At 44.6% G+C, this 18,265-nt stretch overlaps 1 protein-coding gene across 6 annotated transcripts in view; it reads left to right on the top strand.

Annotated features, from left to right (window-relative positions):
* The window catches only part of MORN5 (MORN repeat containing 5), a 178,896-nt gene that overhangs the window by 49,518 nt on the left and 111,113 nt on the right, over window positions 1-18,265 (top strand). For all 6 annotated transcript variants that reach the window (XM_085612249.1, XM_085612278.1, XM_085612287.1 and 3 more), the window contains one exon: window positions 13,462-13,609. In XM_085612249.1, the coding sequence (XP_085468375.1) occupies window positions 13,462-13,609 (148 nt within the window). The remainder of the gene's footprint in view (window positions 1-13,461; window positions 13,610-18,265) is intronic.

The raw sequence follows: 18,265 nt of genomic DNA, 5'->3' as shown, positions 1-18,265 counted from the left end.
AACAAGGTCAAAAGCACTGCTGAGGTCAGCAAAACATAAAAATAGACTCCCTTGTTTGGCGCGTGTGTATTTACCTATTAAAAGCTCTACGTTAATACATTGTTCTGTCATACCTAGCCCTCTTCTAAAACCATATTGTGCCTGTGATAAAATCTCATTTTCCATTACCCATTCCTCCAATCTTGCTAATAAAACTCTACTCATCACTTTTACTGAGGAATGTAAAAGGGAAATGGGCAGATAATTTTTTGCTTCTGATTTATTGCCTTTTTATAGATGGGGATAATAACCGATTTCCCCCAGGTGGGAGGTGTATCCTCAATTACTGCAGAGTTAAAAACTCTAGTGAGTATTGGTCCCCAAAGATCTGGTACCGTTTTATAGACATCAATTGGGACCCCGCCAGGGCCCGGGGCTTTTCCTCCATTACTATCCTTTATTCCTAGCTTGACCTCATCTAGGGCCTCATGTAGGAAGCCAAATACCGGTCGGTAACGGCCGATTTTCGGTAATTATACCGTTACCGACCGGTATTTTGGCTTTTGGTATGTAGGGGGATCATTTTTGTATTCGGTAATTTACCGAATCGGTAAAATTACCGATTCGGTAATTTTACCGATTCGGTAAATTCCGAATACAAAAATGAGATGTAGGGGGAGTGTGTGGGTGTGTTCTGGAGTCGGTATTTACCACCAACTAATAGTTGGTGGTAAATGAAGAATGGATGTTGAAAAGCATTTTAAAGTGCTTAGAAGTGTGCAATGTGGCAGACATACATGCCCTTAGGGCATGTATGTGTGCCACATGTGCACACATGGCCGAATCAGGGGTGCAACAGGGTGTCAATGTGACACCCTGCCACCCTTGCATGTGTTCCCCCCATTACTGAATCGGTATTTACCGATTCGGTAATGAGGCATACCTTCCCATCAATGGGAAGGTATGCCTCATTACCGAATCGGTAAATACCGATTCGGTAATTACCGACTTTTACCGAATCGGTAAATATTACCGACTCATTACCTACATATCATTTACCACTTCATAAATACCGAATCGGTAAAATTCGGTATTTATGAAGTGGTAAATGGGTCCCTACCTACATATGGCCCCAAGCGTGATATTTAGGGAGATATTTGGCCACTTGCAATCTCCTGAGCCAGGGGTCTAAAAACATCCTGATCAAGTGGATTAAAAATACTGGAGAAATGTAGCACCCATTATTCACATCTGACATGGGATAGTAAATCCGGGAGAGAATCATTTTTAATGAATGGTGAGTTGACTGTTTCCCAGAAAAGCTTATTATTGGATGTACTCACTGCCATGTATAATTTATCCCACACTTCTTCCTGAAGCTCTCTTTTCCTCATTTTAAGGATCGATTTATATTCGAATCTTAGACTCTGTACTAATTCCTTATGCCTAGATCTACTTCTGAGGGCCTGTTTTAGTTGGTTCAGGGCTTGGGTGCATGCATGGTTAAACCTTCCCCTACTTTGGGTAGGTTTGCCTCTACAGGGTGCAGTCATTATCATTTCAATAGTTTCATTGATTTTACAAAAACAAGTTAGTATCCTTGCAGAGTCAACAGCTTCTTTGAGGCAATCCAATATCTCCTCACTACATTTTAAGATTATACAGCTTAATACTTTGCCTGGGTCAATCCCTACCCATTTGATTCTTGTACCATTATGTCTAATTGGAGCGATATTACCAATAACTAGATGCTGAAACCTAATTGTCATGCCCCATATCAGTATTGGCATTATAATACAATTATGGTCGCTAAGTATCCGCGGCGGAGAGCATAAATGAACAATACTCATAGATATTAGAACATGATCAATCGTTGTGTTAGTATTTCTTCCAGTATAAGTCAGTATCACCCCACCATTAATATCACATGCACTTTGTACCAAATCAAGGTCATATTTTGCAATCATTGTTTTTAGGGTATCTCCATAGTTATTATGTGGAAAATGTATGCAGTGTACCCATCGTCACTCTTATACCCACAGACTTTAGTCATAGACAATGGACAGGTTTGTATATTAAAGTCCCCAACCCACATGATGGCGAATTGGTATTTACTGCTTGGATCAGATTATTAAACACTTTTTCCAATTCCAGGGCTACATAGTGGCGAGTTGAATCAAAAACATTGTTATAAAAATTGACCAGGAGTACATCCCAGCCATCTTTACAGCACAACCATAATATCTGTGAGTGATCTCCTATTTTAATCACTCCTTTAACCATCACAGGGAGTTTATTTGATAAGAGAATTAACAACCCACCTTTTGCTCTACCTACAGAAGACGGTATTGCTGCCAATTCATAGGAGGTAAACCCTTCAAAATGTACTTGATCTGTACTCCAAGTTTCTTCCATGCAGATTATATAGTGTTTATTAATAATCTACCCAGCCTAGTGAGTCCTTTTTATTAGCCATTCCGGCTACATTCCATGTGGCAATTGTATAGCCATTTATTGGGGAGTTCTCATTATTATCTTCAAGGTGTTTGCATATTCTTTCACCATCCTCACTTATATATGTGGGAGCACTACGGGTGGGCTTATTATATTTAAAGGGGAGTTAAGCATATTTAGTCCCAGCGTATCATCATTGGATGCTCTGTCTCCCATCAACCCTTCTCCCGTCAGCCCTTCTTCATTGTATCTGACCTCCACACTGGGTAGACAGGCATCATAATGTCTATCATTTTCTTGGAGTGTACTAAGGACTTGAAATCTGTTAGACACTGAAAATGCGTATAAAGGATGCGCTGGCTCTACATAGTTCTCGCTTGACGGCCCCCGCACACCTCCCATGTTGCCTGTACGCCTTAGGTGTCTGTAAAAAAAGCCGAGGGGCAGTAGGGACATATTGAGGTCATGATATCACAGTGCAGCCGCTCTTTCTAGAGCATTCCTTGCCCATATAGGGCTTCTGAAGTTGATGATAATACAGTCTCCTTGCAGATTTTTGTTTAGGGGACCAATCCAGCGTACTCTTCTGGTTAAGAGTATCGCAATCAACCAGGTGTTTGTTAGGCGCGACTACTTACCCGTAAGGGTCTCAAGGCGCTAGGGGTCACAGGTTCCAGTCCATCAACGAGGGGGTCTTTCGAAGAGCCAGGTTTTGAGGTTTCTTGCGAAGATGGGGAGCGATGTTGTCTGTCTGAGGTGGAGCGGAAGGTCGTTCCAGGGTCTGGCGCACGGAAGGAGAAGGAGTGGCTTCCCAATCTGGTCTTTCTGGTGCGGGGGATCACGGCGTAGGAGAGCTGGGCTTGGGGTGCGTGGAATTTGAGTCGGCTGTTCAGGTATGCTGGTCCGGTGTCGTGGAGGGCCTTATGAGCATGGTTTAGTATCTTGAAGGTGTCTCTAGCTTCGATGGGGAGCTAGTGGAGTGTGAGCAGGTGCTGGGAGATGTGGCATTGTCTTGGCAGGTTGAGGACCAGTCTTGCGGCGCCGTTTTGGATGTTCTGTAGCTTGCGGGTGAGGTTTTTGTTTATTCCGGCATAGAGTGCGTTGCCGTAGTCAAGCCTGCTGGTGACCAGGGCGTGAGTGACGGTCTTACTGTGTTCAAGGGGGATCCATTTGAAGGTCTTACGTAGGAGGCGGAAGGTGTGGAAGTAGGAGGACGAGACGGAGTTGATCTGGTGGTCCATTTTGAGCTCTGAGTCCAGGATGATTCCCAGGTTGCGTGCGTGGTCCGTGGGGGTGGGCGGGCTTCCGAGGGCAGGGGGCCACCAGGTGTCGTTCCAGGCGTCGGGGCTTGGGCCCATGATGAGTACTTTCGTTTTGTTGGTGTTTAGTTGTAGGCAGCTGTTTTTCATCCATTTGGCGACGGCTTCCATGCCTTCTCGAAAGTTATGTCTGGCGGTGTTGGGTTTGTTGGATAGGGAGAGGACGAGTTGGGTGTCTACGCATGACACAATGTTGAGTCCGTAGGGGGCGAGCAGAGCCATGTAGACGTTGAAGAGCGTAGGGCTGAGGGAGGACCCCTGGGGGACTCCGCAGGTGGTAAGTGTAGCATCCGAGAGGAAAGGGGGGAGTCTGACCCACTGCGTTCTGCCGGAGAGGAAGGAGCAGATCCAGTCGAGGGCCTTGTCTTGAATCCCTGTTTTGTGGAGTGTGCGTATTAGGGTGCGGTAAGAGACTGTGTTGAACGCCGCTGAGAGGTCGAGGAGGATGAGGGCTGCTGTTTCTCCTTTGTCCATTAAGGTGCGGATGTCGTCTGTTGCGGCAAGGAGGGCGGTTTCTGTACTGTGGTTTTTTCTGAAGCCGGACTGGGAGAAATCGAGGATGTTGTGCTCTTCGATTAATGTGGCGAGTTGGCTGTTGATGGCTTTCTCGATGACTTTAGCTGGGAATGGAGCAGGGAGATGGGTCTGTAGTTTTTGAGGTCAGTGGGGTCTGCCGAGGGTTTCTTCAGGAGGGGGTTGATCTCAGCGTGTTTCCAGTCATCGGGGCAGTTGCCAGGGTGCGGTTGATGGTGTGGCAGAGCATGGGTGCAATGGTGTCGGCGGCTCTGTTGAAAATGTGGTGGGGGCAGGGGTCTGTGGGGGCCCCGGAGTGGATTGACTTCATCGTTTTCAGTGAGTCTTCGGTGGTGAGGGCTGTCCAGTTGTCGATCGCTGGCCTCAGGGTGTCGTGGGTGGTTGGTGAGGGTTCAGTGTGTTGGTTGTCTTCGTCGAAGTTGTCATAGATGCTCTTGATTTTGTGGTGGAAAAAGATGCTGAGTTTGTCGCAGAGGTCTTGTGAGGGAGGGATGTCGGTGGACTCGCTGGTGGGTTGGGCGAACTCCTTCATGATGTTGAAGAGTTCTATGCTGTTGTGTGCATGAGTGGAGATTCTGTCTTCAATCGCTTTTTTCCTCATTTATCTGATGAGTTGGTTGTGGGCGTTGGTGGCAGCTCTGAAGTTGTTGTGGGCTTCTGTGGATTTGGTGTGCCTCCAGGCCTTTTCGAGGTGGTGGCAAGTGCGTCTGGACTCTCAAAGTTCGGTGGTGAACCATCTAGCTTTCTTGGCGTGGGCATTGTTGTTTTTCTTGAGGGGGGCTATGGTGTTGGCGCTGTCGGAGATCCATCTGGGCAGTGTTCGGGTTGCGGTGTTGGGGTCGTCGTTTTCCGCGATGGTTGGGATGGAGCTGCCGAGTGATGAGGTTAGCTGGTCGTCTGTGATTCTGGTCCAGTTTCTTCGTGGGAGCAGGTTCTGGTGTCTGTGGATGGTGGGTGTTCTGAAGGTGAAGTGGACGCATCGATGGTCAGTCCATGGGAATTCGGTGGTGTGGCCGAAGGTGATGGAGTTTCCTGTTGTGAAGAGGGGGTCGAGAGTGTGTCCTGCTGAGTGCGTGGGTTCGGTCACGATCTGCCAGAGTCCAATGTTGTGGAGGTATCCAGGAGGGATGTGGTGCTGGGGTCCAGTTGTTTGTCGAGGTGGAAGTTGAGGTCTCCCAGTAGGGTGTAGTTGGTTTACGCAATGGCATGCGGGGAGATGATGTCCGTGATGGAGTTGGCGAAAAGTCCGCGGGTTCCAGGGGGTCGGTAGATGAGGCTCCCTCTGGTCCCCGGTGAAAGTTTAAGTGTCCCGAGCTGTGGGAGTGTGGCAGCCATTTTCTGCGCCTCCAGGCACAGTGAAAACACGTTGGCGGCCTTTCCTGCCGCAAGAACTGCTGGGACAGGTAGTCTCAGGCTCCCTCTGGCCCCCAGGTGAAAGTTTCAGTGTCACAGTCATTAAGGGTTTGCTCACCTTCAATGTTGCAAGTTACATTTCAGGAACCACGGTGACACGCACATCTTATATAGCTCAATTTCCTGTCTAATTTCAATGCTATATTTTGTTTCGGGGAATATTGTTATATTTGCATACATTTAGGTATACTGTTTTTGTAACCATGTCTGCGCAAACATTGTTGCTCACTCCACCATTTACGGTTTCTTCCATGCCCTGGGGTACCCCAAATGAAATGGCTTGAGTGGAAAGAGTATTTCTTGAATCACATTTCACCTATAGAAGGTGAAGGTTCAGAAGATTTTCCAGTGTCTAGGAAGAAGAAAATTATTTTGCATGGTTTGGGTTTGGAAGGGTTTCAGGTATTCAACAAAATGGAAAAGAGATCTAGGTCAGGGTAAGGTCAACATGTATTTTTAAATGCGTTAGAGGATCTTGATAATTATTACCACCCAACCGTTTGCTCTGCAATCGATAGAGTCAATTTCTGCCAGTGGAAACAGGGTAAATTTGTACCTATTGATGACTTATGTGTTCGCACTAAAGAAACTGACAATTTCATGTTGGTTTGGAGTGCTGCATGATGCGTGATCAGATTATCATGCACACCAATGACTCACACTTGCAGGAAAAACTTTGGGTAAACGGAGAATCATCTTTGAAAGATATAATTGTGTTGGTCAAGATACGTAGAAGATGCGCTAAAATTACCACGAACACCTCTTCTATGTTGAGTCTAAAGAGAAAGAAAATACGTCTGTTTGTAAAATATCAAAAATGCGAGTCACTAAAGGGAAAGATAGTGAAGGGTTTAAAGAGAAAGCTAAACGGTCCTTTTCAGAATAAGAACATGAGCTGTTTTAGATGTGGCAGCAAGGATTATCTTGCAAAATATAAACGTTGCCCTGCCTTCAGAGCTAAATGGTTGTTTTGTGGGGTGGTGAGACATTATGCAAAAATGTGCTGGAAGAAAAGCAAGAGGCACAGGGTGTAAGACTGGTTACCGAAGGATCAGTCTCTGAAAACTCAGCTGAAGACAATGGTGTTGATGCTGAATGTGTGGTACTAAATTTAGATAAATCAAGCAAAAACAAACCAGTGTGCAACATGACTATTGGGGTTGTAAGCATTGCTATTGTAGCTTTTTCTGGTTTGCCTTATACCATCATCAATAAGGATGTGTGGAGGGTAAAATTTGCAAGTTTTGGAAGACCAATTTAGTGCCGATTAGGATCCTGGAAAAACCGGGTACGAACCGTCGGTCGGAGCGTTTTCTTCGTCCGACTCGTACCCGGGACAAAAACATTACAAACATGGAAGTACGATTCGCACGGAAACACCATTTCCGTACGAGTCGTACAAAACACCGACCGACGAAAATATACATACGAATGTGATCCGGGAATGCTCCGACGTGACGTCGGGACGCTTTCAGGCAGCGTTTCATGACCCAGGAAGTACGAATCGAACCGACAGCAGTCCGGACGGCAATATTTTTACGGCACCCAAAAAGTGTCGGAAAAGCGAAGTAGGCCGCGAAACGACCAGATTAGGGGGCCCGGTACGCGCCGTACCCCCCCCCCAGCCCCCATGAGTACGCGCCGAACGCACCCGTGTATGTACGGTGCGTACCCCCAGCGCTATGTGCTGGGGGTACGCACCGTACATACACGGGTGGGGGTACGACTCGTACGTACACGGGTGTACATACACGGGTGGGGGTACGACTCGTACGTACACGGGTGTACGTACACAGGGGGTTCGGCGCGTACTCACGGGGGCTGGGGGGGTACGGCACGTACTCACGGGGGCTGGGGGGGTGTTCGGCGCGTATGCGGGCACATGTCTCCATGGTTGCTATGGGAGTTCGGTCCGTACGGTGCATTTTCCATACGGGTGAAACATCGGACGCACGGGATGGATCGTACTTGCGCGGTCGGACTTCACTTTTCACATTTGTATGGTAAATCGTCCGGGGACGTGTCGGACACATTTTCCGACCCGAGGACGTGTGGGGAATTATTCCCAATGCGATTCGTATGGACTTTTTCCCATGCGAATCGTACTTGGCAGTTTGTACGGGACTTGTACGATTCGTACGGTAAAAAGACTGGATACGAGTCGTACGGGGAAATTTTTTCCAGGATCCTAATCGGCACCATAGTGTTACTTTCATGGGAGAGAATATTCCTATGTTAGGGTACAGACTATTAAACATTGAAAATATAGAAACACTTTGAGCAAGTTGTATGTTGAAGACATGGGACCCTCTGTTTTGGGATGGGTAGATCAAAGAGCTTTGGATATCAGATTGAATCCGAACAGTGCTGATCAAGTACTTTTACTTGAAGAATCAGAGCAGACTATGGTAAGGAAATTGAATGAGGATTTTCCTGACGTATTCTCTGGTGAAATAGGGAGGTTGAAGAATTTGTACATTGAATTGTGCTAAAAGAGGATGCCATTCATAAGTGTCACAAGGTTAGGATCTTACCATTGAGTGTCAGAGAGGAAGTTGTTTGTGAACTGAAAACATTGCAAATGAAGGGTATTTTTTAACGTTTGGAGAGTGCTGAGTGGTTAGCACCGTTGGTGGTGGCCAGGAGGGCAAAAGGGAGGATTAGGCTGTGCATTAATCGTAGAGATTTCAATAAAAATATTGTTGTTGATAAATTTCCCTTTGCCAAGGATCAGTGAATTACCAGCAATGACTAAGGATGTCAAGTGGTTTTCCACTATCGACCTGACCTTGGCATACCACCAGGTGATGCTCCATCTTGAGAGTAGGAATTTAATTGTCTTTATCAAACTCATGGGTTGATTAAGGTTTGTCCGAATACCTTTTGGGTTGGCATCAGCCACTGCAGTTTTTCAGAGGCTGATGTACCAACTGCTAAAGGACATCCTGGTAGTTTACTTCCAGGGTAATATTTTGATCATGGGTTGGAACTAGGAAGCTCATGATGGTAATTTGTATAAGGTCCTGGAAAATTCAAAACATTTGGGTTAACCGCTGAGTTAGGAAAATGTAAGTTGTCATTGTCATATTTTGGACATGAAGTTAATGAGAAAGGGATTTTTCCTAAGCTGGGAATCATTGAATCCATTAGAGACTCTCCTGCTCCTACATGGGTGGAGGATGTTAGGTCATCAGAGGACTTGCTGAGTTCTATTCTAAATTTGGGAGAAACTTTACAGAAAGGACATTTTCATCCACTGCATATTGAGTGCCATTCCATAGTGCAAGAAAACCGCTGGACTCTTGTTGAAATCTGACAGCACAAGATCCAGGAAATGTACTTTATAAATCAGAAATTCCATGAAGCAGAATTATGTCATTTGAATATAACTCATTCACCTGTTCTTGCCTATGATTTACTTTGGGCAGAAAATGTGAAGTCTCTGCTCTCAACTCTGTTGGATCATGTTTTGTCCTTTTGCATTGAAACTTCATGATGGGATGCCTGCCACAGCATTTTGTCTTCCTGGTAGCTTTTCTTTGTTGCTCACACCATTGGGTGAGTTCAGCACAGCTGGTCCCGTACCATGGCATGGCTCCTTCAGCAGTTGCAGCCTCCCAGACCAATGAAGCTCACAGAAAGGGAGGAGTAGTTATGGTCTCCCTGGCTGATCAAACTCACAGAGGCAAGGTTCAGTTATGGTCTCCCATGCTCATTCAGCTCACAGCAGCAAGGTGCCTTATTGAACTTCTGGTGATGGCAGCAGCAGCACTAGATCACTGCCCACAGGGGCTGATAGCCATGCTTGATTTGGTGCAGTTTTCAGGACAGTTCTCAAGTACGAACTGCACCAGAGGGACTCCTGCTCAAAACAGGTAGTTCCTGGCGTCATTCTTTGATAGATCTGCTTTCTATGGGTGCGCCACACACCAGGAACAGGCTGGACCTTTCCTTGACAGTCTCTCCTGCAGGGCAAGGCACCTTCCTTCCCTCTCTCCCAGGAGGCAAGTAGGCTTCTAGGCACCAGGCAGACCTTCAGCCTCTCCAGCAGAAAATGTAGAGTTCAGCGGATGTCGCCTCTCCGCTGGAAAGCTGGTTGCCTGGTATACAATAGCCCTGTTTGCACAGCAGCTCTTGCAGTACTCTGTGGAGCTCTCCCTTGCTTGGTCAAGGGGAACTTGGGTCTGAAACAAAGCGGGGTGTGTTGAATCCCATTTTTACGTATATTTTCTGGTGCACAGACAGAATATCGAGTTTAATATGTCGCCATACACAAATATCGAGTTTTAAATATCGTGATACAGAAATATCGACAGGAAGAATATAGACGTCAAGAATATCAACTTGCAGGTATGAAATATTGTTTTGGGAAATATCGAAGTTGTTAATATCATTTGCAAAAATATAGTTGTTTAAAATATCGATGTTTTAATTAGTGTTATGTATTTTAGTATGTATTTTAAAAGTATGTGTTCTATTTTTTGTATAAGAATTTTATTTGTATTTTAATATATGTTAAATTTGTAGTAGTTATTAATTTTATCTTAATTACATTTTGTGTTTTTAAGTTCTGTAGCGGGTTGTGGGTTTATAGGGGAATAGGGTGGGAAATAATTTAATATAAATAAATTAATGGTTCTTTTTTATGTATTAGTATTTAATTTAGATTTCATAGTGTTAACTGTGGGAATTAATGTATTATTAATTATTTATTAATTGGATGTTACTTAATTTTAATGAATTAATTGGCAATTATGTTAATTGTGTCATTTTTTTAGGAGTGGGCTGTGGGTTTATAGGGGAATAGGGTGGGAAGTAATTTAATTATAATAAATTAATTATAATGTTTTTATGTATTAGTATTTATTTAGTTTAGATTTTCTAGTGTTAATTGTGGGAATTAATTTATTATTGATTATTTATTAATTGGCTGTTAAATGTTAATTATTTAATTGGCAATTATGTTGTCATTTATTTAGGAGCAGGATGTGGGTTTATAGGGGAATAGGGTGAGAAGTAATTTAATTATAATTAATTAATAATTGTTAATTAATGCTGATTAATTAAAACGAAAATATGGCAATTGTGTAATTCTGTTTTATGTAAGTTGTGGGGTTTATAGTGGTAAAGGGTGGGAAACTAATTATTTTACATTAATTAATAAGTTATTAATTTATTAATGTAAAATTAGTTATGAAAATTGTGTAATGATTTTTAGGTGTGGGTTGTGTTTATTGAGGAAGAGGGTGGAAAGTAATTTATGTTTAATCAATGAATAATTAGTTGATTATTAATATTAATTTATCAATTGATAAATATTTATGGTAAGTGTTTATTGTTATGTTGTGTGTGTGTTTTGGTTTATAGGGGGTAACATTTGGGGAGTAAATACATTTTTATTTGTTTAAAAAACAATTTAGATGAATAATATTTGTTTATTTGATAATTTATTATTTTAATTCTGGAGGTACATTTTTAAGAACATTTAAATGTGGGTTGTGAATTGTGTAGTGTTATAGGGTAGGAAATAAAAAATATTACATTTATGTAATAATTAATATTTTTGTTTATCAAAAACTTTCTATTAAAATAGTGTTTTTGTTTTTACATTACTTTTGAATTTTTTAAAAATAATCTTTATAGGGATTTGTTAGATCTTTTTAACATTCTAATCTGTTTCTATCTTTTGTAATATTTAAAACTTTTTTTTAAAAAAAATCTTTTGTTTTGTTAATTTGTTTGTTTTTAATTTCGAACTGACTCCAGTGGGAATATTATTTTTTACCCCTCCCCTATCCAACACTTTACCTACTGTTGAACAAACTGGAGGGTGAATAGTAATTTTCACCCCTCCGCTCTACAACACTTTCCCTTCTATTGCACCCACTGGAGTTGGAATAGTAATTTTTACCCATCCGCTATCCAACATGTTCCTTACTGTTGCATACATTGGAGTGGGAATATTAAGTTTTACTCCTCCGCTATCCAATACTTTCCCTACTGTTGCACTCACTGGAGTGGGAATAGTAATTATTACCCATCCGCTATCCAACACTTTCCTTACTGTTGCACCCATTGGAATGTGACTAGTAATTTTTACCTCTCCGCTGTCCAACACTTTTCCTACTGTTGCACCCACTGGAGTGGGAATATTAATGTTTACCCCTCCGCTATCCAACATTTTCCCTACTGTTGCAATCACTGGAGTGAGAATATTAAGTTTTACCCCTCCGCTATCCAACACTTTCCCTACTGTTGCACTCATTGAAGTGGGAATATTAGCTTTTACTTCTCCGCTTTCCAACACTTTCCCTACTGTTGCACTCACTGGAGTGGGAATAGTAATTTTTACCTCTCCGCTATCCAACATTTTCTTTACTATTGTACTTACTGGAGTGGGAATATTAAGTTTCACCCCTCCGCTATCCAACACTTTCCCTACTGGTGCACCCACTGGAGTGTGACTAGTAATTTTTACCTCTCCGCTATCCAACACTTTCCCTACTGTTGCACCCCCTGGAGTGGGAATAGTAATTTTTACCCCTCAGCTATCCAACACTTTCCCAACTGTTGCACTCAATGTAGTGCAAAATTTAATTTTAAAGACTATTAAATATTTTTATGTTTTAATTTATAATATAATATAATGTTTTTTAATTAGATTTTCGGCTATAAGTGTATGTAAATATATATTTATTTGTAAATTTTATATATTTATAAAATTATAAAATAAATTAATATTAGTAGTTTATTAATTGTTTTAAAGGAAATAGATATATATATTACATTTTATATATGTATGTTTTAATATTTTTTACATTTAATTAATTTTATAATATTTGTTAAAAGGTATATTAAATATAAATAATTTAAGTTAATTTTATTTTTTAATATAGTTAACATTAATTTTTATTGAAATAAAATCGATATTTTGTACATCTATATTTTTTACATCGATATTTTTGTTTAGATATTTTTGTACTTTCTACTTTAAATATAGGATGTCGATATTTTTTACATCGATATTTTTGCATCGATATTTGTGTATGAGTATGTTTTGGGCATCGATATTCTATCAGTGAACCATATTTTCTGGACAGGACTTCAATCCACTGTCTCAAACTTCAGAACTAGTTTGAGTTGATTTTGGGTTGAGTATCCTACTCAGGCTGCTCCGCCTTTGTGTAACATGGTGATTTTCACATCAAGTAGCACCGGTGCTGTCGCCAGGCAGGAGCACTCAACACATGGACACAATAAAGTGTGAGCTCTCTTTACTTGTATTTCATCAGCCTTTCTAAAGCAATCAACAGTGATAGACAAAACGGCAGGCCTGGCCTAGAAATTTCCTCACTTTGAACATTAGAAACTGCAGTCCTACTCTATACCCCTCCCATCCACCAACTGACAGTGATCTGGAAGTATTCATGAAATATAAAGCAAATGATCAAAAACAATATATTTTGAGAAATGTCTAGGTTATTACACCTCATTAAGTCTCAAAGGAGCCTAACACCTCAAAGAAACCAGTTCCTTACTATTTAATGCCAATTTTAAAATCACTTCTTACATCTCATTTGGATTTGTTGGGATGGAGGGTAGCCAGTAGTTTCTCAGCCTCTTTGTTCATGACTCAGAATGAGATATCACAATACAATAAAGTATTTAGGATTTCTGTGGCATTGTAGGAACTTCTATGTAAGTACATTTCAAGTCTTGAACAGGTTTATATGCAATAAACATCAAACATTTCTTTTTGCAGAATGGAGGGGAAAGGCACATACACTCTCCCAACTGAAACAAGATACGAAGGTGAGATGAAAGATGGAATGTTTCATGGGAAAGGCACTTTACATTTCCCCAATGGCAGCAAGTATGAAGGCACTTGGGACTGTGGTATTCCAAAAGAGGTACCTCCACTTCCTTTGTTTGTATTACAAGAGGCTTAATTTTTAGAATGAGTGATTTAGGTAATCTATATGAAGTATTGCTTCGTATGATTCCATTTAGTATTCTATACAGTTTATTATTATTTATGTTAGGTATTTCATATTGTCAAAACCTAAGGAGCAAAGAGAGTTTTCAAAGGACATTTTTATTGGAACATGACCATCTCAAACATTTGGTACTGCCCATAGAACTTTAATATATGTAGAGGGGTTCAGTTGAAACCAGATTACAAACACTACAATTTGTTTTTAGACTACACCTCAGTACATTACCACATTACACATATCTGCAATTTAAGGCAAAGGTAGAGGTAGGACTAGAATCACATGTTTTTGACCAAGGGCAAAAAACAGGATTAGAACCAAGAGCTCTAGGATGCAAGGTAAACTACTAAGAGTCTTTGATCAAAAAGAAATGTGACTTTAATTAGAAATGACTTGAAATGGAAAATCCTGTGATGGCTGGAGGAAGAGCTAAATATGGAGGAGAAAGTTCAAGAGGAATTTCTTCCACCAAAATATCCATGTGGAAGACATTACATCAGGAATTATACTTTGTATGTAGTACTTCCCCCAGAAATCCTAGAAAATTATATCACTGCTCCGCCCTAAAGAAGGCAGCTGGTAGTTAGCATCAGAAGGACACGCTTTTGTTATTATCGCTTAATGGACACAGCGCATCTCCTCAGCTGCATGGAGAAATCTGGCACAACATCCCCACTGCGTGGGGATCTTCGATGCATCTCGTGCTGCGGCAGGGTTCAAGATACTTTGCTCAGTGGGCCCAGCGTGGGTCTTGTAGCCAGCCTGCGCTCCCTCACTGGCGGCCTGAAATTTTGACTATGTCCCAGTCCAGCATGACTATATAACCTCCTTAGACACTTACTGCTTTTAAGCACTAGATACACTTTTATTGTTTACAAATCCATATTGTGACTTCTACTTAGTGGATTTTTGTCGTTTTTGTTTTATTTATAGAATCATAATCTAACCCGGTGTGGAGTCTCTTTATGGTGTGTTCATTGTGTTACTGTGTGTTGTGTTGCACAAATACTTTACACATTGCCTCTTAGGTTTAGCTGACTGCTCTGTGCCAAGTTAACAAAGTGTGTACACAGGTTAACTTTTGGGTGCCAATTACGATCCGGTAAAAAAAATCCCCGTGCGACTCGTATCCGGTCTTTTTACCGTACGAATCGTACAAGTGCCGTACGAACTGGCAATCACGATTCGCATGGTAAAAAGTCCATACGAACTGCATCGGGAATGATTTCCCACACGTCCTCGGGTCGGAAAATGTGTCCGACACGTCCTCGGACTATTTACCGTACAAATGTGAAAGGTGAAGTCTGACCGAGGACTGACGATCCATCCCGTGCGTCCGATCTCACAACCGTATGGAAAAAACACCGTCCGCACCGAACTCCCATAGCAACCATGGAGACATGTGCCCGCATACGCGCCCAACACTCCCCCCGCCCCCGTACGTCCGACACGTACCCCCCGTGTATGTACACCCCCACCCGTGTATGTACACCCCTGTACGTTCGAGTCGTACCCCCACCCCTGTACGTGTCGTACCACCGTCTATGTACACCCCTGTACGTTCGAGTCGTACCCCCACCCCTGTACGTGTCGTACCCCCGTGTACCCACACCCCTGTACGTTCGAGTCGTACCCCCACCCCTGTACGTGTCGTACCCCCGTGTACCCACACCCCTGTACGTTCGAGTCCTACCCCCACCCCTGTACGTGTCGTACCACCGTCTATGTACACCCCAGTACGTTCCAGTCGCACCCCCACCCCTGTACGTGTCGTACCACCGTGTACCCACACCCCTGTACGTTCGAGTCGTACCCCCACCCCTGTACGTGTCGTACCCCTGTGTACCCACACCCCTGTACGTTCGAGTCGTACCCCCACCCCTGTACGTGTCGTACCCCCGTGTACCCACACCCCTGTACGTTCGAGTCCTACCCCCACCCCTGTACGTGTCGTACCACCGTCTATGTACCGTCTATGTACACCCCAGTACGTTCCAGTCGCACCCCCACCCCTGTACGTGTCGTACCACCGTCTATGTACACCCCTGTACGTTCCAGTCACACCCCACCCCTGTACGTGTCGTACCACCATCTATGTACACCCCTGTACGTTCGAGTCGTACCCCCACCCCTGTACGTGTCGTACCACCGTCTATGTACACCCCTGTACGTTCGAGTCGTACCCCCACCCCTGTACGTGTCGTACCCCCGTGTACCCACACCCCTGTACGTTCGAGTCGTACCCCCACCCCTGTACGTGTCGTACCCCCGTGTACCCACACCCCTGTACGTTCGAGTCGTACCCCCACCCCTGTACGTGTCGTACCACCGTCTATGTACACCCCAGTACGTTCGAGTCGTACCCCCACCCCTGTACGTGTCGTACCACCGTCTATGTACACCCCAGTACGTTCCAGTCGCACCACCAACACAACCTCCTAAGTACGGAGCGCACCCCAGGCCCCAACATCACAACCGCATGTACGAGTCGTACCAAGCCACACACAAGGACAGCACCGTACAACCACATGGCCCATGTACACACCGTACACACGCTCAAAATGCACGTACACAACCAGGACAAACCAAAACAACACAAGAATACACCATTCGAATGGCACAAAGCCACTAAACATGTCCAACAACCACTAAAATAACACATTCACTGACCTGCAACTGCCAAAAACAAACAGAGGCCCAATACACCACCACTCCTTATAACACACCCACCCAAACTTCAAACACAGCCACACCCACCAATGGACCAATAAAAAGGGCCCACACACACAAACCATGAGCCTTTGCAACAGACTCACTGCTGCCAGACACCACAGACAACCTACAGCACCATACTACAAGCTTCACCACACCTTACACTTGCACACCTTCACACAACCACCTTCACAAACACCCCCTCATCACATTCACACACACACACACCTGCACAACCACACCCACACACCCACAACCATCCACACACACCCCCCACCATCCACAGACCCCCCAACATCCACACCCACACCCCTCACCATGCCCACTACCAAGAATCCAAAGTTCAGTAACCGAGAGTTGGAGGTTCTTGTCGATGAAATCCTCACAGTCGAGCCACAGCTCTTTGGAACATTGGTCAGAAACACCAGCATGGCAGCAGAAACAGCCATGTGGCAGACCATCATCGATGCTGTGAATGCTGTTGGGGACACCAGAAGGACCAGGCAGGAATGCCAATCCAGGTGGTACGATCTGCGGAGGAGGGTCCGAGCCAAGATGCTGGAGGAACACAACCAGGCCAACGCCACTGGAGGAGGGCCCTCCCGCAGACCCGTACACTACCAGCCCTGGGAGGAGTGGGTGATGGCCATACAGCCGGTGGAGGCAGTCGTAGGATTAGGAGGACTCCGAGACTCGGGTGAGTACACAAACAACGCACCTCACATGGGGGGAACGTCATCCACAACCAAAATCACAAACAGGCACGCAACCACCCCAAGCTATCGCATGACTCCACACTCCATGAACACGCACATGCCACTGGCGCCACCATGCCCCATGCACCCAGCTGGACAATGTCAAGTCACAGGCCACAGAAGACACCAACACATGACACGGTAACCCGGATGGCGGGAGGGTGGGCCCCAAAATTCACATAGTGCAACTCCGAAGCAGACAACAATGCCCTCTGCCCATATGGCCCAGGTCACAGCCAGACAAACAGTGTGTCCCCACACAGGAAAGACTCGCCAGCAAATGGCGGACGCCTTGCATCAACACATGGGGGTGAAGGCACTGTTTTGCACATGACAGCAGCTAATGAACAGCCAACACTGTGAAAGAGTGGCAGCACACACCACCACAGCAGCAGCGCACACACAGACACTACACCCAATGGGTGCCTGGAGATCAGAAACAAACTCATATCAACAAGCCAAGGGCCATTCAAAGGACTGGAAAAAGTGTGTGTCTAGGAAGCTGGGCTGAGGTGACAGAGGGTGACACACAGAGGGAGGGAGAGGGGGACAGAGAGGGAGGGAGAGGGGGACAGAGAGGGAGGGAGACACAGGAAGACGGACAGAGGGAGGAGGCTGACACACAGAGGGAGGGAGAGGGGGACAGAGAGGGAGGGAGAGGGGGACAGAGAAGGAGGGAGAGGGGGACAGAGAGGGAGGGAAAGGGGGACAGAGAAGGAGGGAGAGGGGGACAGAGAAGGAGGGAGAGGGGGACAGAGAAGGAGGGAGAGGGGGACAGAGAGGGAGGGAAAGGGGGACAGAGAAGGAGGGAGAGGGGGACAGAGAAGGAGGGAGAGGGGGACAGAGAAGGAGGGAGAGGGGGACAGAGAGGGAGGGAGAGGGGGACAGAGAGGGAGGGAGACACAGGGAGAGCAAATCAGCTGTGTGGTGTGTGGGAATGTCTGCTCGTCAGCAGGTAGACTGCGTGCATGTAGCCAAGGGTGGCCAGTGCCAGAACCCCCCCTCTTCTCCATGGCAAAACACAGGGCCATGTCACAACCTGTGCACGAGCACAACGACAGCTACCTGCATCATATAAGTGTGTGGATCCACTCCATGTGCACAT

Source organism: Triturus cristatus, chromosome 1_2, assembly GCF_964204655.1.
Source record: "Triturus cristatus chromosome 1_2, aTriCri1.1, whole genome shotgun sequence".
Lineage (NCBI taxonomy): Eukaryota > Metazoa > Chordata > Amphibia > Caudata > Salamandridae > Triturus > Triturus cristatus.
Note: the sequence above shows the minus strand (reverse complement) of the source record. Positions and strands in the feature narration are given on the sequence as shown.